The sequence below is a fragment of the Natrix helvetica genome, assembly GCF_964273705.1.
Source record: "Natrix helvetica genome assembly, chromosome: 1".
NCBI lineage: Eukaryota > Metazoa > Chordata > Lepidosauria > Squamata > Natricidae > Natrix > Natrix helvetica.
In genome coordinates, this window is record NC_138548.1 from 339,320,938 (window position 1) to 339,343,451 (window position 22,514).

The 22,514-nt window shown below is 43.2% G+C and overlaps 1 protein-coding gene across 1 annotated transcript; it reads left to right on the top strand.

Annotated features, from left to right (window-relative positions):
* Positions 1 to 707: 707 nt before the first annotated feature.
* Positions 708 to 21,181, top strand: LOC309383411 (uncharacterized protein). Its single transcript, XM_081935934.1, has 5 exons — positions 708 to 1,266; positions 4,483 to 4,597; positions 4,718 to 4,785; positions 15,782 to 15,911; positions 17,340 to 21,181. The coding sequence occupies exons 1-5, from the start codon at positions 850 to 852 to the stop codon at positions 19,391 to 19,393; spliced, it is 2,784 nt and encodes a 927-aa protein (XP_081792060.1). The 5' UTR covers positions 708 to 849; the 3' UTR covers positions 19,394 to 21,181.
* The last annotated feature ends 1,333 nt before the right edge of the window (positions 21,182 to 22,514 follow it).

Consider the following 22,514-nt stretch of genomic DNA (forward strand, 5'->3'; position numbering starts at 1 on the left):
GATCCCATGTTCCCTTGCCGCCCCTCTTCATGCAGGTGCCAGGCAGAGGGAAGCGGTGCTCAGGACGAGCCGCGTTGTCCCAGGAACAAATCCCCAGAGAGGAGGGAGGGTCCCGGGGGAATCCTCTGCCCCTCCCCCCCATAGCCTGGAGGAAGCTCCGAGGTCGGAGAAGGGGAGAGCCTGGAGGGGAAATCTGGAGCAGGGAATAAGAAGATGGTTGCAAGGGAGGAAGTGCAGGAGATTCTGCCGGCCTTCTCCTTAGGTGCTGCAGGAGACTAAAATTGGGTTGGATCCCCAGGAGTTCAAAAGAAAACATCAAAAGCAGGTCACTTTTTTGAATTTCATTTTTTTAAGTGAACTTTCATGGTTTGTTCACCTATTAGAGTTTGGTGTGTTGGGTAAAAGCTTCTTTGTAGGTAAATGCAGATCTAGGTTTTTATAAAGCAAGCCCTACTTTGTGAGAAAAAAAGAAATTAAAATAATGATCCAAAATGCATTTATTTATTTACACACATTCCTGCACAAGGGTTAAGTGCTCAATGTGTACAATCCTGTACTAGCTCAGAAAAATATATCTTTCCATCAATTGTTGTTCTGGGGTAAAACCCACCATTTTGTGTTTAATCTCATACAGAAATTGGAAACCATTTGTACCACCTCTCTGGGAGGCAATAAAATTGGAAACCATTTATACTATGCCTCATTTGGAGGCAAAAAAAAAATGGACCATGAAGGCTGAAAGACTTGCCTGACTATTGCTACATGAATGGTACTATGAAAACAAATGTGTTTGGAGATCCATAAGATTCCCTAGACCCATTTGGCATTGCACTACAAGACAGAGAAAGAATGAAAGGCCAATCTTTAGGAAGTGAGGGAATTGGAAAAGACCCTCCTGGTGTCCAGCCTGGGAGCGATGGAGAAATCTGGGCAAGAACTGGGCAGAAGATCCTGGAGGAGACAACCAGCCTTTCAGAAGTTCAGCCCTGGAAGTTCAAGAGCTTCCAATACAAAGAGAATGAAGGTCCCCGAGGACTATGCAGCCAACTCCATTCCTTTTGTAGTCAATGGTTGAGACCAGAAAAGCACACAAAAGCACAGATACTGGACCTAGTTGTTTTGGAACAGTTCTTGGCGCTTCTGCCCCTGAACATTGAGAGCTGGGTACGAGAGTGTGGAGCAGAGACCAGCTCCCAGGCGGTGGCCCTGGTGGAAGGTTATCTCCTGAGCCAGGTGGTGGAGCAGAAGGAGAGGATTGACTGGCAGGTGAGAGACCTTCTAATCTAATGCACTAAATCTAACAGTGGGTTGGAATTCTTAACTCATGCCTATCAATACAATAATACAATAGCAGAGTTGGAAGGGACCTTGGAGGTCTTCTAGTCCAACCCCCTGCCTAGGCAGGAAACCTTATACTGTTTCAGACAAATGGCTATCCAACATCTTCTTAAAGACTTCCAGTGTTGGGGCACTCACAACTTCTGGAGGCAAGCTGTTCCACTGATTAATTGTTCTAACTGTCAGGAAGTTTCTCCTCAGTTCTAAGTTGCTTCTCTCCTTGATTAGTTTCCACCCATTGCTTCTTGTTTTACACAGGTGCCTTGGAAAATGGTTTGACTCCCTCTTCTTTGTGGCAACCCCTGAGATATTGGAACACTGCTATCATGTCTTCCCTAGTCCTTCTTTCTATTAAACTAGACATACTCAGTTCCTGCAACCGTTCTTCATATGTTTTAGTCTCCAGTCCCCTGATCATCTTTGTTGCTCTTCTCTGCACTCTCTCCAGAGTCTCCACATCTTTTCTACATCGTGGTGACCAAAACTGAATGCAGTATTCCAATTGTGGCCTTACTAAGGAATTATAAAGTGGTATTAACACTTCACGTGATCTTGATTCTATCCCTCTGTTTATGCAGTCTAGAACTGGCTTTTTGGGCCGCTGCTGCACACTGCTGGCTCATATTTAAATGGTTGTCCACTAGGACTCCCAAGATCCCTTTCACAGTTACTACTGTTGAGCAAGGTACCACCTATACTATACCTGTACATTTCGTTTTTGTTGCCTAAATGTAGAACCTTACTCTTTTCACCATTGAATTTCATTTTATTAGATAATGCCCAATGTTCAAGTTTGTCAAGATCCTTCTGTATCTTTAGCTTATCTTCTGGAGTGTTGGCTATTCCTACCAGCTTGGTGTCATCTGCAAATTTGATGAGTTCCCCATTTATTCCCTCATCCAAATCATTGATGAAGATATTGAAGAGTACTGGGCCCAAAACAGAGCCTTGGGGTGCTCCACTGCATACCTCCCTCCATGTAGATACAGTTCTATTGAGGACAACACATTGAGTGCGGTTGGTCAGCCAGTTACGAATCCATCTGGTGGTGATGCTGTCCAACCCACATTCTTCTACTTTATCTAGTAGTAAGTTATGGTCTACCTTATCAAATGCCTTACTGATGTCCAAGTAAACTATATCGACGGCATTCCTCTGGTCCACTAATTTTGTCACTTTGTCAAAGAATGCAATACGATTAGTCTGGCATGATCTGTTTTGACAAACCCATGTTGGCTTTTGGCTATTACTTTGTTTGCTTCTAGGTGTTAGCTAATTCGTTGCTTGATTATCTTTTCCAGAATCTTTCCTGGTATTGAGGTCAGGCTGATCAGTCTATAGTTTCCTGGATCTGTTTTTTCCCCTTTTTTGAAGATGGGAACCACATCAGCTCTTTTCCAGTCCTCTGGTAGTTCCCTGGTGCTCCAGGATCTCTGAAAGATATAGTTCACTGGTTCTGAGATCTCGTCTGCCAGTTCCTTCAGAACCCTGGGGTGTAATCCATCCGGTCCTGGTGATTTGAACTCGTCTAGGGTAGACAGGTGCTCACTTACCATTTTCTTCCCTATTTCAACTTGTGTTCCTAATCTGATTTTTGTGGTGCTGTTTTTGATAGGTTGGACTGTTTTATCCCTTTGTGTAAAGACAGATGCAAAACATGAGTTAAATAGTTCTGTTTTCTCCCTGTTGCTTTTCACCTTGCCACGTTCTCCCAGCAATGGACCAATTGTTTCCTTAACTCTTTTCTTGTTTTTAACATGTTGGAAGAAGCTTTTTTGGGGGGTTATTTTTTATTTTTGTGGCAAGCCTTTCTTCATTGTGAGCCTTAGCTTTCCTCACTTCATCTTTACATGCTGGGGCTATTTGCTGATATTCTGCCTTAGTTATGTCCCCCCTTTCCACTTTTTGTACTTATCTTTTTTGTCTTTCAATTTTTCAGAGAGTTCTTTATGCAGCCATGCTAGTTTCTTTTGGGAGTTGTTATTTTTCTTCTTCATTGGTATTGTGCTAGACTGGGCTTTTGTAATCTCATTTTTCAAAATTTCCCAAGCTTCTTGAGTTGTTTTCCCCTTGAGGATTCTCATCCATGGAATTTTTCCCAAGCTCTCTCTAAGTTTATTGAAATTATCTCTCTTAAAGTCCAAGACTCTAATTTCACTTTGTTCTACTACTTGTGTTTGCATAATGTTGAATTCCAGTATTGCATGGTCACTTGCCCCCAGGGGTTCCGGTGGCTTCAAAACCTTCTATCATTTCCTCTCTGTTAGTGAGAATTAAGTCCAATATGGCTGATCCCCTTGTTCCCTTCTCTACTTTTTGCGAAACAAAGTTGTCTGCTAGGTTTGTTAGGAACCTGTTGGATCTTCCACTTGGTGCAGATTTTGTTTCCCAGTTGATGTCAGGGTAGTTAAAATCCCCCACTACTATTGTGGTGTGCTTCCTACGTACCTTAGTTAGCTGACAAGCAAAAAGTTCATCTACTTCCTCTGCTTGGTTGGGTGGCCTGTAGTTTAGACCTATGGCAATGTCATTCCCGCCCCCCAACCTTTAATGTTGACCCAAATGCATTCAAGATAGTTCTCATCATTGTTGTGCTCTATTTCTGTAGGGAGGTAATTATTTCTTATATATAGTGCAACCCCATCTCCTCTTTTATTTGGTCTATTTCTTTTAAATAATTTAAATCCTTCTAGCTGTATGTTCCATTTGTCGGTTTCATCCCACCAAGTTTCTGTAATGACAACAATATCGTATCTGCCCACTTTTACTTGAATTTCAAATTCACCCTATTTATTCCTCATACTCTGTGCATTGGTGTATAGAGATTTGAGTCCATTTTGATTGACCCTGTGTTTACTGTCTACATAACCTGTGTTATGCCTGACTGCCCCTATTTTCTTGCCACTTGTATGATTCGTGCACATGGTATGGCAATCAGAGTTCTTTGGCATTCATTATACATGGAGATACTTCAAATTCTTGTAGGACCTTGTTCTTTTATTTGTGATAGTCATTCCTTTCCTAATTTCCAACCTCACTGATAGCCTTCCGGGGCTTTGGTGGGGTGTTCACAGAAGAAGAATCCACTTTTTGATGTGTATTGTCCATTTATTCTTTTTGTTGTTTCCTGCCTACTTTTACAAGACCTTCATGGTGGAGATCAGAGATCCTGAGGGAAGGAGGCATCCATCAAGTTCATCTACGGAAATGTTTTTCAGGAGGATCTCTCGGGAGGATCCAAATATGGACACGACCGGAGGTAATCTAAGGCTCTCCCATTCCCCAGGGAGATCTCAGATGTTTCATCTTCTCTAGGCCTTCTCTTCTATAGAACTTCTACATTATGAATTATGCAGTGTAAATTCTGTCTCCCTCGTAGGGAAGAATAGAAGGAAGCTGACCCTTCCTGATGGTGGAACTGAAAGGACGGTTGAAACTCCACTTCAAGTAAGAGGAAATTAATTTCTTAGATTTTTTTTTTTTTTAAAACTTTTATTTTTATTTCTCGTATTCACAAATATACATTCTCATAAGCACTGTTAATATTTATGTGTTATCTTTTAACATTTATCACAATTCATTTAAAAGTTTAAAAATACAATATTTTCTGGTCTGTTTCCTTTCCACCCCATCTATCCATCTTATTTTACAACAACCCTACTTCTTCTTCCATCTCCTTTTCCTCGCAAGCTCCCCTCTTCTCCAGCTCCTTCCTTCCTCCTCTCCTTTCTCTTTTCTTCTTCCCTTCCCTCCCCCACTCCTCCTCTCTTATTCCCCTTCCTATCCTCTCTCCTACTCTCACTTCCCTTCCCTTACTTCCGTTCCTTTTCCCTTTCTTCTTTCCCTCTCCTTTCTCCACAATTGGTGGAGACAGCAGTCATGTAGGGTTAGCTCCGTCCAGTAACCAATAGGGCTGAGATTAAAAGCCATCCTCCTTGCTGCTCTTCCCCAGCTTTAGACTCAGCCAGTTCTGGGCTGGACGTGTAGGTGACTTCTCTCTCTTCAAAGGTTTTTTTTTTCTGATTGGACTTTCTAAATCATGGGTCGTCAACCTGGTCCCTACTGCCCACTAGTGGGCGTTTTGGGATTCCAGGTTGGCAGTGGGGATTTCGGAGGTTAAAACCTCCTTTTGAACTAACGCGCGCGAGAAGCGCCGTCCCATCGCCAGGGAAACAGTGAGGTGAATCACGTGGTTGCTCAGATCACACGGGCGCAGCCCGAGAAGACATTTCTGAGAAGAGAAACTTCTCCTGTCGGGCTGCGCCCGTGTGATCTGAGCGACCACGTGATTCACCGCACTCACTGTTTCCCTGGCGATGGGACGGCGCTTGCCTGCGCTTCACCAGCTCAGGCGCGACCGGAGAAGTTTCCTCAGCTCCTCACCGCTCCACTGAAGACATTTCTGATAAGAGAAACTTCTCTGGTCGCGCCTGAGCTGGTGAAGTGCTAGAAGGGGGGGGGGGGGGAAGGAGCAGAAAAGACAAAAAGGAGAATGAAAGGGAGAAAGAGGAGGTGGGGGATAGGGGATCCTTGCTGCTTTCTGAGCTTGGTGGGGGGAGGAGCAGAAAAGACAAAAAGGAGAATGAAAGGGAGAAAGAGGAGGTGGGGGATAGGGGATCCTTGCTGCTTTCTGAGCTTGGTGGTTTTCTTACAGACATTTCATTACCAAACTAGGTAACATCATCAGTGCTAGAAGGGGGTGGGGTGGGGAAGGAGCAGAAAAGACAAAAAGGAGAATGAAAGGGAGAAAGAGGAGGTGGGGGATAGTGGAATCCTTGCCTCTTTCTGAGCTTGGGGGGGGGGAAGGAGCAGAAAAGACAAAAAGGAGAATGAAAAGGAGAATGAAAAGGAGAAAGAGGAGGTGGGGGATAGGGGATCCTTGCTGCTTTCTGAGCTTGGGGGGGAGGAGCAGAAAAGACAAAAAGGAGAATGAAAGGGAGAAAGAGGAGGTGGGGGATAGTGGAATCCTTGCCTCTTTCTGAGCTTGGGGGGGGGAAGGAGCAGAAAAGACAAAAAGGAGAATGAAAAGGAGAATGAAAAGGAGAAAGAGGAGGTGGGGGATAGTGGAATCCTTGCTGCTTTCTGAGTTTGGGGAGGGGTGGGAAGGAGCAGAAAAGACTAAAAGGAGAATGAAAGGGAAAAAGAGGAGGTGGGGGATAGTGGAATCCTTGCTGCTTTCTGAGCTTGGGGGGGGGGAGGAGCAGAAAAGACAAAAAGGAGAATGAAAGGGAGAAAGAGGAGGTGGGGGATAGGGGATCCTTGCTGCTTTCTGAGCTTGGTGGTTTTCTTACAGACATTTCAATACCAAACTAGGTAACATCATCACTGCTAAAAGGGAGTGGGGTTGTGGGGAAAGGAGGAGGAGGAGAAGTCGAGTAGAAACTGATAGCAGGGACAGGCAGAAGCGGAGCAGAGCAGTTGCAAAATAGGAGAAAGAAAAGGCAGGAGAGAATTGTTGTTGGCTAATAATAATAAGTGGGCTAACTAGCTCAGCCTTACTTTTGTACATAGCCCTAAGGAAGATAAAAAAGAAGATAAAAAGGAAAAGCACCGAAAGAGGAGACCTTCGTTTGTTCCTTACGAAAATCGAACCAGAGATCAAATATTTAGTCTCGCAGCATCAGCCTCAAAGATCTCATTAATCACTAGTAAAGCTAATTTCAATTTACTTTATTGTTTTCTAATTAAACTTTATAAAGTTAAAAACATTATAAACATGCATAAAGTAGAAAATAAAAAGATAAATGTATGTACATTTCTTTTTTAAAAAAACACCCTCCTTTCTAAAAAATATTCTGCACTTGCGCAAAAACTGGTGGGCGGTAAGGAAATTTTTCCATCAAGAAAGATCCATTAGTGGGTGGTAGGTAGAAAAAGGTTGACTACCACTGTTCTAAATTAACTCTAAAATTACCCTCTGCCATCCTTAATACCTTCCAAGCAGAGGGGAGAGATTAAAAAACTCTGGGGCTTTGCCCTGCGCCGTGGGACGACTGTGCGGCTGCTAAAAAGCCTCTCTGAACATCAGAGACTTTTTTTTCCTTTGCAACGAGCTCTGGAGTAACAGGGCTCCCTGTCAGCGTTAATCTTGAGGGTGGCTGTTTGTTTTGCCTTGAATATGGCTTCTGATGCAAGAGAGGAGGCAGTGGGCTCTCCTCTGGTCTCTACTCCAGATAGCACTGTGGCTGGTCCTTCCTCTGCTAAGTCTTCTAAAAGAACGGCAGTAACCACTGGAGCAGTAGAGGAGCCCCCAGCAAAGGCTCATAAGCCAGCCAAAAAAGGGGGCCAGTCCCATTCTAGGCCTTCAACTCACAGAACTTCTTCTGACAAGCAAGGTGGCAGACAGAGCCCTCATCCATTCCAGGTGATCCCTGTTGCTTATGATAGCCCTCCTCCTGTGGGTCTTTCTTCTGATTCAGAGGATTCTCTTTCTGAACCTGGTTCTCCTTCTCAGATAGATGGCAGCACAGGGGCTTTTGATTCCCCTCAAAGTGAGGATGATTCCTTAGAGGATCCAGGCCCTTCTCCGGTGGCAAATCAGGCTTCCTCTTCCCCAGGGTTTTTGGGGTTTGAACCAACCCCTGCTATTACCCCTGAGGTAGCTGCCATTATCTCTTCAGCAATTGAAAAGGGTATAGCTGCGGGCCTCAAACGTAAGAGATCCTCTGGCCACAGTTCTAAATCTAAATCAGAGGGGTCTAAATCCAAGAGTAAAAAGAAACACTCTTCTGGTAAGGATACTGCTGATCCTTCGGCTTTTCGATCTTCCAGAGCAAAAGATGAGGATGAGCAACCTCCCAGAGATTCTGACCTCTCTGAGGACAAGGATCTGGGGCCCAATCAGCCTTTGTGGGGTTGTTCAAACCTGCGCTTTTCCGATCTTGCTGTTTAAGGCAAAGAAGATTGCTGGCTTTAAGCCTACCCCGGATGTAGGGTAATGTAGGGCCTGCCTTGGTTAAGGCTCTCGACCTTTCGGCCATTGACCTGCCTGTGGTAGCTCTGGCTTCTCCTAATGCAGTTGCCAGTACTCCTGAGGATTCGCTTAAGCCTGAGGAGAAGCGTTTAGAACAAACGCTTGTCAAAGGTCACCAGACCTCTGCCTGGGCTATTAGGGCTTCCACTTTTTCCTCATTTTTTTTAGCAGATCTGCTCTCCTTTGGCTAAAGCAACTTCAGATTAGATTCCAAATAAAGACACTAGGGCCTACAGGGATTTAAACAAACTAAAAGCAGCTCTCGAGTTTTCTGCTGATGCTGCGCTTAACACAGTTCGCTTTGCCTCAAAAGCCATTGCTTCTACGGTCACCTCTAGGCGGTTACTATGCCAGACATAAATGGCGTCTGGCTTCATCTCCATTTTTTGGGGGTAATCTGTTTGAGGCTCCTTTGGAGCCCTTATTGGTGGAATCAAAGGACAAGCGTAAAGAAAGGCTTGCCACAAAAGTAAAAATTAACAAAAAAAGCTTCTTCCAACATGTTAAAAACAAAAAAAAGTTAAGGAAACAATTGGTCCATTGCTAGGAGAAAGTGGCAAGAAGGTGACAAGCAACAGGGAGAAAGCAGAACTATTTAACTCATGTTTTGCATCTGTCTTTACACAAAGGGATAAAACAGTCCAACGTATCAAAAGCAGCACCACAAAAATCAGATTAGGAACACAAATTGAAATAGGGAAGAAAATGGTAAGTGAGCACCTGTCTACCCTAGACGAGTTCAAATCACCAGGACCGGATGGATTACACCCCAGGGTTCTGAAGGAACTAGCAGACGAGATCTCAGAACCACTGAATTATATATTTCAGAGATCCTGGAACACCGGGGAACAACCAGAGGACTGGAAAAGAGCTGATGTGGTTCCCATCTTCAAAAAAGGGAAAAAATTAATTCCAGGAAACTACAGACCTATCAGCCTGACCTCAATACCTGGAAAGATTCTGGAAAAAATAATCAAGCAACGAATTAGCTAACACCTAGAAGCAAACAAAGTAATAGCCAAAAGCCAACATGGATTTGTCAAAAACAGATCATGCCAGACTAATCTTATTGCATTCTTTGATAATGTGACAAAATTAGTGGACCAGAGGAATGCCGTTGATATAGTTTACTTGGACTTCAGTAAGGCTTTTGATAAGGTAGACCATAACCTACTACTAGATAAAGTAGAAAAAAGTGGGTTAGACAGCATCACCACCAGATGGATTCGTAACTGGCTGACCAACCGCACTCAACGTGTAGTCCTCAATGGAACTGCATCTACATGGAGGGAAGTATGCAATGGAGTACCCCAAGGCTCTGTTTTAGGCCCAGTACTCTTCAACATCTTCATCAATGATTTGGATGAGGGAATAAATGGGGAACTCATCAAATTTGCAGATGACACCAAGCTGGCAGGAATAGCCAACACTCCAGAAGATAGGCTTAAGATACAGAAGGATCTTGACAAACTTGAACATTGTGCACTATCTAATAAAATGAAATTCAATGGTGAAAAGAGTAAGGTTCTACATTTAGGCAACAAAAATGGAATGCACAGGTACAGAATAGGTGGTACCTTGCTCAGTAGTAGTAACTGTGAAAGGGATCTTGGAGTCCTAGTGGACAACCATTTAAATATGAGCCAGCAGTGAGCAGCAGCTGCCAAAAAAGCCAACACAGTCCTAGGCTGCATCAACAGAGGTATAGAATCAAGATCACGTGAAGTGTTAATACCACTTTATAATGCCTTGGTAAGGGCACACTTGGAATACTGCATTCAGTTCTGGTCGCCACAATGTAAAAGATGTGGAGACTCTAGAAAGAGTGCAGAGAAGAGCAACAAAGATGATTAGGGGACTGGAGACTAAAACATATGAAGAACGGTTGCAGGAACTGGGTATGTTTAGCTTAAGAGAAAGAAGGACTAGGGAAGACATGATAGCTTTGTTCCAATATCTCAGGGGTTGCCACAAAGAAGAGGGAGTCAAACTATTCTCCAAGGCACCTGAGGGTAGAACAAGAAGCAATGGGTGGAAACTAATCAAGGAGAGAAGCAACTTAGAACTGAGGAGAAATTTCCTGACAGTTAGAACAATTAATCAGTGGAACAGCTTGCCTCCAGAAGTTGTGAATGCCCCAACACTGGAAGTCTTTAAGAAGATGTTGGATCGCTATTTGTCTGAAACGGTATAGGATTTCCTGCCTAGGCAGGGGGTTGGACTAGAAGACCTCCAAGGTCCCTTCCAACTCTACTATTGTATTGTATTGTATTGTAAGGTCCTTCTATCGACCTTCCGCACGGCGGACAAAAGAAATTCTTCTACCTTCTGTAGACGCCAGCCCTTTCAAGGGCAGGACAGGAGTTTCTCCAACTCCTGTCTGCAGCATCAGTCACTCTCTAGGCAGGGATCCAACCAACAGCAGGATAGGTCCAATAGGATCTTCCAACGATATCCTCCTAGGAAATCCTTTAGAGGGGGATTCAATTGATCTTACAGATGTCAGAAGTGACTGTCTGGAGCAGGGGTGGCGAACAAGTTCGACAAAAGAGCCAAAATTTTAAACTGTGAGAGTCAGAGAGCCACACCACGCAGTGACCTGCCAAAACAGACCCGGAAGCAATGTTCCCTCTAATTTTTTTTCGATGTGAGCAGAAAAGTATAGTGTTTGAGCGGCACATTTTCATGCCTGAGCACCCGAATTTTTTTCACAGATGTCACCTAAGACAACAACGAAATCAGTATTATTTGAAACTCAAAGTTATGTTTCTTCAAGGTACCCGCTTAATTCAAAGTGTTATATAATATCAGTATCACTTAACAACGCTCCTGCTTAGCAACCAAAATGTTGGCTCAGAAACTCTGGCATTTGAAGCACGCAACTCTTAAAGCTGTCAAGTTACAAGACCCTTGCACCCCTAACCCTTTAGGGAAAAAAAACCCCAGGGGTCTTCAAACCTGACAGCTTTAACACTTGTGGACTTCAACTCCCAGAATTTATCCTCCAGTCCTGTTGGCTCAGGAACTCTGGCATTTGAAGCATGGAAGTCTTAAAGCTGTCAAGTTACAAGACCCTTCCACCCCTAGAAAAAAAATGCAGAGGTCTTCAAACCTGACAGCTTTAACACTTGTGGACTTCAACTCCCAGAATTCCTCCTCCAGTCATGTCGCAGCGACGTCATCTGCGTGGATCTGCTCCATCTTTGCTTTCTTCATTGTGGGCAGGGCTTCTGCTGAAGATGCCGACGAGTACGAGTTGCCACCAGAATAACTGCTGCTACCTCCTCCTCCTCCTCCTCCAACATTATCACCAGATTTGCTCCTGAGCTCAGCGCTGGGTTACCTCTGCCCCCTCCCCCTCCTCCGTGCTTTTGAGGAGCCATGAGGCTTTTTTTCCCCTGCTCCCCCCCCCCGCCTTCCTACTGGCTCCTGCAGCCTCATGGCTCCTCAAAAGCACGGCGGAGGAGGAGGAGGGGGCAGGGGTAACCCAGCGCTGACTGAGCTCAGCTGCTCCGAGCGGAGGGGAGGCGCCGCTGCCACGCGCGGAGATGCCGGCTGGAGCTTTGGCGGCTTCATCTCAGCCGCAGCGCCGGGCGGCAAATCCGGCAGTGCTGCCTGTTAGAGGAGGATGAGGAGGAGGTGGCAGCAGTTCTTCCGGTGGCGGTGGGGGCTTTGGGGCTTCACAACTAGCCTCAGTCGCCCCGTGCTCCTCAAAGCAAGTCTGGGGAAGTCCTTTGCAGGCGGCCCGTTCTAGCTGCCTGCAAAGGACCTCCCCAGCTTCCGAAAGGGAGCGCGCGATCCGAGCCACAGTATACTAAATAATGATAAGAGGCAAAGAGCCTCATTTATTTTGGCCGGGAGCCGCATGCGGCTCGCGAGCCGCGTGTTCGCCACCCCTGGTCTGGAGGATCTCCTGATAGGGGGCTTGACTGACTGTGTTTGCCGACCAATGGGAGGATATAATAACACATGCTTGGGTCTTGCAGACCATCAGATGGAGTCTGACCCTGTAATTTTTCTCCATTCGCCGAGGCATTTCATCCCTTGCCCAGTGTCTCTGGGCCGTCTCAAGAGATAGTTGGTGGAACAGGCTATTTGCCATCTTCTTCAGATCAGGGCCATCCAAGCTGTTCCCAAGGGCCAGGAATGTCAGGGGTTTTACTCCCGGCTGTTTGTGGTTCCAAAGGCCTCGGGGGGATGGAAACCAATTCTGGATCTGAAAATCTTGAATTTATTGACGGTTGAAGATGCACTGCCTGCAGTCCATTCTGGAGACCGTCCGCAAGGGCGTTTCCTCTCCTCGGTAGACTTCATGGAGGCGTATCTTCATATTCCCATCCTCCGCGAACACATGCAGTTTCTTCAGTTCAAGTACAGGGGAATGACAATCCGGTGACGTCGCAGAGCCCAACTTTTTCAGTTGTCTCGCCTCTCGGGGAAAATGGTGTCCTGCTTCTCCATTGTGCCATGGGCGCGCCTCCACAGCCGTTGCCTGCAGTGGTACCTGTTACTGTACCAGAAGTGGGACATCAGCCGCTCACTGCAACAGGTTTGCACCCCCCACACGTGAAAAAGTCCCTGGAGTGGTGGCTTTCCCTGGCATTCACTCAAGGGACTCTCTTTCAAGAGCCAGTTCATCTAACTCTCACCACTGATGCCAGCCTGATGGGGTGAGGGGCCCACCTTCAGTCAGGGATGGCTCAGGGATTGTGGTCACAAGCCGATCTTGCCAACATCATCAATTGGCTGAAACTGCCGGCCATCCATCTAGTCCTTCAGTGGTTCCAAAACACAGTGCGCAACACCCATGTCCTAGTCCTCACGGACAACATCACCACGAAGGCGCATGTAAATTGACAAGGGGACACCAGGTCCGAACCACTAATTAGAGATCCGTGGCTGTTAGGGTTTTGGGTGGAAGCCCATCTTCTCTCCCTCAGGGCGGACACATCTCGGGTGTCGACAACATTCAGGCTGACTGGCTAAGTCGAAATCAGGTCGAGCAGGGCGAGTGGAGCATCTCATCTAACCTCTTCCAGAAACTATCCCGCAGATACAGCAGACTGGTACTCGACCTCTTCCCCCAAGGGGGAAATGTCCTTCCGCGGTACATCACCAGGTATGCATACCTGGGAGCGAAGGAGGTGAACGCTCTGCGGTGCCCATGGCCCCCAGGCCTTGTATACGCATTTCCTTCTCTGCCACTAATACAGAGGGCGATACAGAAAATGCTAGACGAGGCAGAAATTCTCCTCCTGGGCCACATTGGTCCCGCCTACCATGGTTCGGGGACTTAATGACTTTATCAGTAACACCTCTGTGGCGCATTCCGCTACACAGACTGTCCCTCTCACAAGGCTCGATCCAGGTCTGTTTCCTGATCGCAGTGACGTTGGCAAGACGAATCTCCGAAATCACAGCTCTGTCAATTAGAAGCGACCTTTGTATATTTCATGCAGATAGGGTCGTTCTCCGTCTAGCTCCGGCATTTACGCCCAAAGTTAACTCATCCTTTCATAAGATTCAGAAGTTAATTCTTCCTAATTTTTGTCCCAATCCTTCTCATGGGTTAGAAAAACGTGGCATTCCCTAGACGTTTACAGGGCTTTACGTATTTATATCAAACGTTCATCTACGTTCAGGCCTTCTGAAGTCTTGCTAGTCTCTTTTCAGCCAGCTTCCCTGGGTTCTAAAGTCTCCTCTTCCACCATGGCTCCTATTTCCTTTATCCGTCATTACAAGATAGACCGGTTTGCTTCGGCTGAAGCGGCCTTTGGAAGGAGGGTTTTACAGCAAGTCCATTCCTTGGACTCCACTTCCACAGGGACCCGATCCCGCCCTTAATTAGGGACTTGCTTGGGTATGTCCCTACGTGACTGCTTCCTCCACTAATTGTGGAGAATGGGTGTTGGTACTTACCTGATACGCTCATTCTCACCACAGGTGGAGACAGCAGTCACCCCCACCCTCTTCCGGTCTGGTTTCATCCTTGATGGGTTTAGGTCTTCCCTTTTTTTCTGTTGTTTGGTTTTCCTTTTTTCTACTTCTCCATATCACCTACACGTCAGTCTACAGTTGTCTTCGCCTAAAGCTGGGGAAGAGCAGCAAGAAGGATGGTTTTTAATCTGTAGACTCAGCCCTATTAGTTACTAGACGGAGCTAACCCTACGTGACTGCTGTCTCCACCGGCAGTGAGAATAAGTGTATCAGGTAAGTATCAACACCCATTCTCCTCTCCTCTTCCTCTTTCTAATCTCTCCCTTTCGGGTGGCATGTGCCATCTATAAAACATTTTATACAAATTTTCTTAATATGCTGTTGCCATTGTTGGTTTACACTTCCTTTCCCATAGTTGTTGCTATTTTTCTAATTCTATCGTGTAACCAAAGTTTTTTGCCCATGCTATCATTGTTTCTTTTACTTCTTCTTCCTCTAATTTAATTCTAAGTAAATAACTATATAGTTTCTTAATCATTTTTTCATGTGTTCCCATAAGTATCTTATCCAATTCTGAGCTTCCCAGATTAAAACTATTTTCATATCTTGATTGTATTTGCATTTGTGTAAACAGCCTATATCAATCCCTTGTTCTTCTAGTTCTTTTTTTCTGCTTTAGTTCTCCCCTTTCTGATAAAATATCTTTGTATCTAATAATGTTTGTCATATTCCTAATATTCGGATGTGTCAAACCTCCCATTGTTGAAAGCCATCTTGGTATTTCCAAGTAGTGTTTTCCTTTCACTTTTTCCCATACTGTTGTTGTAATGTTATTTTTCATTCAGGACTCAGACAGCCCACGGATAAAAACTGTTCGTCAGCCTGTTTGTGCGGCTGACTATGCTTCTATATCTCCGACCCGATGGTAGGAGAGGAAAGAAGGGCTGACCAGGGTGTGAGTCCTCCCTGAGGATTTTCTTCGCTCTCCTAAGGCAGGGAGCCCTAGCAATGTCGCCTACCCCATGATATTTTGTGCTGTGCTCCCCACCCTCTGTAAAGTCTTTCTATCCGCGGCTGTCAAGCCAGCATAGCACACCGTAGTGCAATGAGTGAGGACGCTTTCTATTGTGGATCGATAGAAAAAGGTCATCAGTTGTGGTTCCACTTTATTTTTTTGCAAGACCTTAAGGATTCAGGCTTCCCATCATGCTCTTGGTTTGAGAGGCAGGCTGATTGGCAGATGAGTGGAATAGGCTCCAAAATAATATACTTGGGGTGTGTTTCTCTGTCCGGCCACTAGATGGAGCAAGAGAGCAACAACAGTATAAACGTATATGTTGTGGCATAACACTACCCAAAATATTTCTTCAATCCAAACCTTTTCTCTGTCTGTTTTCTCACATAAACCCTGGAATGCTACCTAGCAGAGTGATTTACTTTAGTGCATAGCTTTGCTTTGGGAATTTATAAGTGATAGGACCTTTTTTTTAACAATTCCTCCTGGGCCTTCTGTGTACTCTCTTTCCCAATCAGGAGGGCCTTGTCTCCTTCGAGGAGGTGGCTGTGTATTTCTCCGAGGAGGAATGGTCTCGGCTGGATCCTGGCCAAAAAGCTCTGCATTGGGAAGTCATGATGGAAAATTACAGGAACGTGGCCTCTCTTGGTAAGGGTGTTTCCTACTCTGCAGTCAGAGACTTCAGAAAGACTTTTTGTAGTTGGATACCTCTGGCTGTTTTTCATTTAAAAAATCTCAAATTGATGTCATCTCTGGGGAGGAAGCAGGTAGAAATACATTGTTATCCTGCTACTAGGAAGGAAATAGATCCGTGGTGTTCTCTTTAGATGCATCCTGTGTCATTTCACATCTGATGTATTTTCTATTTCTATTTAAACATGTCAGTGGCAAAGTCATTCCTTGTCTTGATGTAAAGTTAAACTCCATTGCACATCTCAGCTTTTTTGGCCCATATAATTCCATATCAGTCCTGTGAAGCCGTGATGGCGCAGTGGTTAGAATGCAGTACTGCAGGCTACTTCTGCTGCCTGCCGGCTGCCTGCAATTTGGCAGTAAGAATCCCACCAGGCTGAAGGTTGACTTAGCCTTCCATCCTTCTGAGGTTAGTAAAATGAGGACCGAGATTTTCTGGGGCAATATGCTGACTCTGAAAACTGCTTAGAGAGGGCTGTAAAGCGATATATAAGTGCTATTGCTATGAGGCCTTGTCATTCATTTAAGTGGGTTACCTACTTCTGTTTGATTTCTATCCTGCGCCTTAGGATTAGGGGCGAAATGGTGACGGTTTCCCATTGCAAACATGCAGCTTAAGCTTAATAGAAGAACACTAGTATTTTCCCCCCTTCAATCATGTGATTTTTGGCAAATGAAAAACAAAATGCAAGTGAAACATGTTTTGTGTAAGAAGAAAAAGAGGAGGTTGAAAATGAGTTTCAAAGGGAGATTTAGTTCTTGTAGGTCTCTGTTGGAATAGGCGCACAGGTGGTATTCAGCAGGTTCCGCCCATTTCTGGAGAACTAGTAGCGGAAATTTTGAGTAGTTCGGAGAACCGGTAAATAGCACCTCTGACTGGCCCAGCCCCCATCTATTCTCTGCCTCCCGAATCCCAGCTTATCAGAAGGGAATGGGGAGTTTGCAGTAACCTTCCCCTGGAATGGGATGGGAATTGAGATTTTACAGCATCCTTCCCCTGCCACACCCACCAGGCCATGCCCACCAAACCACGCCCACAGAACTGGTAGTAAAAAAAATTGAATCCCACCCCTGAATTGGTACCTTTCCAATAAATGTTAGGTTTTCTCGCAATATAACTTTGGATGTTTCCTCTGATTTTTCATTAAGTCAGAGCTGACCCTTGTTGGGATTTGAGTATCTATGGATGATTATAAAGAAAAAGAATGTCTGCTTTTCTTAAATCTTTTAGGCTTTATTAACATGGGAATTATCATTTATATCATTGTAAGCAATCAAACATGCTATGTCTTAGAGTCTGATAAGTTTCAGAAGGCAATAATGATGACTTCCGACTGATTGGTCTTTTCCTTTAACCTTGTTTATTTCCCTTTCCCCTTGAAGGTGATAATGAGCAAGACAATGAAGAGTCAAGGGAATCATTCCAAGGATCCAGGCATGGAGACGTAATGGAGAAGCCTGCAATTCAAATGGAATTCCACAGGCTGGAGAGAAACCCCTCAAGTAATTGGAATAAGGAAAGCTCATCTTCCATTGAGGCTCACATGCAGGAGCTTCTTGAGAAAGGGAGAAAAATACAGAAGAAATATATGGGGAAACTATCCAAAGACACATTAGAGGTAAATGAACACTATCCATCCACATCCAAAAGCCGAGATTGTATATGCAAAGACAATGGAAAAAATTACAATTGGACTATCCCATTTTCTCAGGAAAATGGGTCACAAAAAAATCTTCCCATCGGGGAGAATCTGGAGAATGGAAAGAGCTTCTGTGAAAGGAAGACTTTGACTGATCAGGAAAGAAACCACAAGGAGAAGCCATATAAGTACACGGACTACGGTTCGGGATTCCATAAGACTGCATCCCTTGTGAGACATAACAGAATTGTCACATGTGATGCACAATATAAATGCATAGATTCTGGAAAGAGCTTCAACAAAGAGAGTAATCTTACATCCCATCAAAGAATCCACAGAGGGGAAAAGGCATTTAAATGCATGGAGTGTGGAAAGAGCTTCAGCCACCCCAGTGGCCTCATTTGCATGGAGTGTGGAAAGGGCTCGAGTATAAGCAGTGCCCTTACCATCCATAAAAGGATCCACACAGGGGAGAAGCCATTTAAATGCATGGAGTGTGGAAAGGGCTTCAAGACAAATAGTGCCCTTACCGTCCATAAGAGGATCCACACAGGGGAGAAGCCATTTAAATGCCTGGAGTGTGGAAAGTCTTTTTGTCAGAGCCATCATCTTACTTCCCATCAAAGGATCCACACAGGGGAGAAGGCATTCAAATGCATGGAGTGTGGAAAGTCTTTTGGTCAGAGCCACAGTCTTACTTCCCATCAAAGGATCCACACAGGGGAGAATCTAGTCAAATGCATGGAGTGTGGAAAGGGCTTCAGTACAAGCAGTGCCCTTACTGTCCATAAGAGGATCCACACAGGGGATAGGCCATTTAAATGTCTGGTGTGTGGAAAGGGCTTCAGTACAAGCAGTGCCTTTAACGTCCATAAAATGATCCACAAAGGGGAAAAGCCTTTTAAATGCATGGAGTGTGGAAAGAGCTTCAGAAGAAGCAATTTGCTTAAATGCCATCAAAGGATCCACACAGGGGAGAAGCCTTTCACATGCAAGGAGTGTGGAAAGAGCTTCAGGATAAAGTATTTTCTTATAACCCATCAAAAGTTCCACACAGCGGAGAAACCATACAAATGCATGGAGTGTGGAAAGAGCTTCAGCTACTCCAGTGGCCTCATTTTTCATAAACGGAGCCACACAGGGGAGAAACCATATAAATGCATGGAGTGTGGAAAGGGCTTCAGAATAAGCAGTGCCCTTACTGTCCATAAAAGGATCCACACAGGCGAGAAGCCATTTAAATGCACGGAGTGTGGAAAGGGCTTCACAATAAGCAGTGCCCTTACCATCCATAAAAGGATCCACACAGGGGAGAAGCCATTTAAATGCATGGAGTGTGGAAAGTCTTTTTGTCAGATCCATCATCTTACTTCCCATCAAAGGATCCACACAGAGGAGAAGGCATTCAAATGCATGGAGTGCGGAAAGTCTTTTGGTCAGAGCCACAGTCTTACTTCCCATCAAAGGATCCACACAGGAGAGAATCCATTCAAATGCATGGAGTGTGGAAAGGGCTTCAGTACAAGCAGTACCCTTACCGTCCATAAGAGGATCCACACAGGGGAAAGGCCATTTAAATGCCTGGCGTGTGGAAAGGGCTTCAGTACAAGCAGTGCCCTTACTATCCATAAGAGGATCCATACAGGGGAAAGGCCATACAAATGCATGGAGTGTAGAAAGGGCTTCAGTACAAGCAGTGCTCTTACTGTTCATAAGATGATCCACACGCGAGGAGAGGAGTGGCTTGATGTTGCTGTGAAACAACGGACTTTTCCGGACTCGCGAGATCGCCGTTGAATTCAGATTGCTGGATGGTCCAATCGGACCTAAACCGTCCCGTAGAGAGGGTGATAGGTAGGGGTATATCCTGCTGATCCCAGAGACACCCACAAAGCTTCTGGGGATCCGGGCAAAAACCCCTTTGTCAGCAACTTTGAGTCAGCCATTAGGCTGCTGAAATGACAGACAGCTCATTTGGCCACAATTGTTTGTGTGTCACCGCTTTCGGTTGCATATAAAAATCAATAGTTATCAACCCAATATAACTTAGTACGTTTATCATTGTAAATCATATATTCATATAATGCTGTGTTATAATTTCTTCCTTTTCAACATGAATTCTAAATGTTAAATTCATATGTATGCTAACTATTTGTTACATCATTATAAATCTATTAAATAATAACATATCTTTATAGTATCATCTATCTTATTCTGATATTTCTTACAGTATATAAGAAAAAAAAAGAATCACCAACATTTTATATTTGTGTATCATTACTTTTATTTTATGTAAAATCATAAAATATCTTATCAAATGTATATAAATACATCTTCATCATTGTGTCTCATATATTCTACAATTATTATTTCTTCATTTTAAACAAGATGTTCTAAATATTTAGTTCATATATATACCAATATTCCATTACTTTGTTATAAATTGATACAATCTATATATTCAATTCATATATATACCAATATTGCGTTACATTATTATAAATCTATACAGTCTGTATAAGAGTAATATGTCTTTATAATATCTCCTAGCACATTTTATTATTACAATTCAAAATTATGGTAATTGTATCCCTTGATAAAACAAGTCCCAAATCTTATGTATCTGGTATAATACCCAATAAAAACGTCTCTGGTTTAAAGTCCATGCGTTTCTGTGTCATTTTCTCCAACCACGTATGGATTTTAGTCCAATACCTTTTAGCTTCTGTGCAAGTCCACCACATGTGATAGTATGACCCCAGTGTCTGATGACATTTCCAACACTTTTCGGATTTGTTCTTGAACATTCTTGCTATTGTCGTTGGGGGTAGATGCCACCTGTAAAACATCTTATACAAATTTTCCTTATAAGCTGTTGACATTGTCATTTTATAATTTTGGGACCACAATTTCTCCCATTTCTCTAATTCAATCCCAGGTCCAAAATTTTTCCCCCAAGCTATCATAAGTTCTTTAACTTGTTCTTCTTTTAGTTTAACCTCTAGTAAATGTTCATATAGTTTTTTAATTACTTTTTCATCCGTACCTGTCAAGATTTTATTTAACTCAGGTTTTTTTATCATAGAAACCTTCCATTTTACAGTCTTTATCATATTTAGATTGTATTTGCACGTATGAAAACCAATTCCTTTCAATTCCTTCCTGTTTCAGCTCTTGCATAGATTTAAGTTTACCCTTTGCATTCAAAATTTCACCATATCTAACCGTTTGTTCCTTTTTTTATATTATTTGATAAGAAAAAGCTTCAATAGTTGATAGCCAGACTGGAATTTTTAAGTAAAATTGCTTTTTAATCTTCTCCCAATTCAATAAAAAAGCCTCCCTTAAGTAATGTCTTCTAAAATAACGCTGTGTTTTAGTACCTTTATACCATAAAAAAAGCATGCCAACCCAACAATAGGTCATGTCCTTCTCAAGTCAGTAGTCTGGAATTCCTTAGTGTTATCCACTCCTTAACCCACATCAAGCTAGTTGCCTAGCTTGATATAGTTCCCAATTGGGTAGGCCCATGCCTCTTGTTCTAGCATCTTGTAACAACTTTAATTTTATTCTTGCCTTTCCCCCCTGCCAAATGAACTTCAATACTATTTTATTTAATTCATCAAAATAATTTTTCCCTAGTCTAATTGTAATTGTCTGGAACAGATATAAAATTCTAGGTAAAATGTTCACTTTCATTGTAGAAATTCTCCCTATTATTGATAATTGTAAATTTTCCCATTTCATTAGACCAGATGCAATCTGTTGCTTAAGTTTATAATAATTGTTCTATTTAAGAGTGCTACATCTTGCAGTTAAGCATATCCCTAAATATTTAATCTCGTTTGTAACTTGGATCTCCAATGCTTCAGCCAATTCTTCCTTTTGTCTCGATGTTATATTCTTTGTCAAAATTTTCGTTTTGTCTTTATTTATTTTCAAACCGGGTACATTCCCATATTCCTCTACTCACTCAATCAATTTGGGTGCCGTTTCAAGTGGATACTCAAGAATAAAAACCAAGTCATCTGCAAATGCTTGTAGTTTATATTCTTCTTTTTTGATTTTCATTTCTTTTATTTCTTTTTCTTCTCTGATTTTTTTATTTAATACTTCTAGTATTAAAACAAAAAATAAAGGTGATAGAAAGAAGGCCTTGTCTTGTACCTTTCTTTATTTTCAATGGAATCTGTCAATTCTCCAGAATTTATCATTATCTTTGCTGTTTGTTTATGGTATATGGTTTGAATGGCTTGTGTAAATTTCTTGCCAAAATTCATCTGTTCCAATTGTAAGAACATAAATTGCCAATTCACATTGTCAAATGCTTTCTGGGCATCTAAAAAGATCAAAGCCATTTGTTTTTCTAGGTGTGCCTCATAATATTCCAATGTATTCAAAATTATCCTCATCTTTGATTTGTCTTTTTGGTAGAAATCCATTTTGATCGGGATGAATAAACCCATTTAAATATTTTTAAGTCTTTCTGCTAGTATCAAAGCAAATAACTTATCGTCTGAATTCAGCAAGGAGATGGGTCTATAATTCTTAATTTGTAATAAATCAACCTCCTCTTTGGGTAGGAGCGTAATATATGCCTCTGATCATGATTTGGGTATCTTACTCTCTGACATCACCTCATTCAAAACTTCCAGTAATGGAATGGACAACAAATCTTGAAAAGTCTTATAGAATTCTGCAGGCAGCCCACCTGGGCCTGGAGCCTTGCCATTATTTTGTTTTTTAAGTGCTTCAGTTAATTCCATCATGTTTATTCTACTTTCTAATATTGTTTCCATTTCTTTGGGTATCTGGGGAATATTGGTTTCTTGTAGATATTGTTTAACTCCTCCCTCATCTAAATTATCTTGTTCATACAGCTTACCCTAGTAATCTTGTATAATTTTCTTCTTCTCTA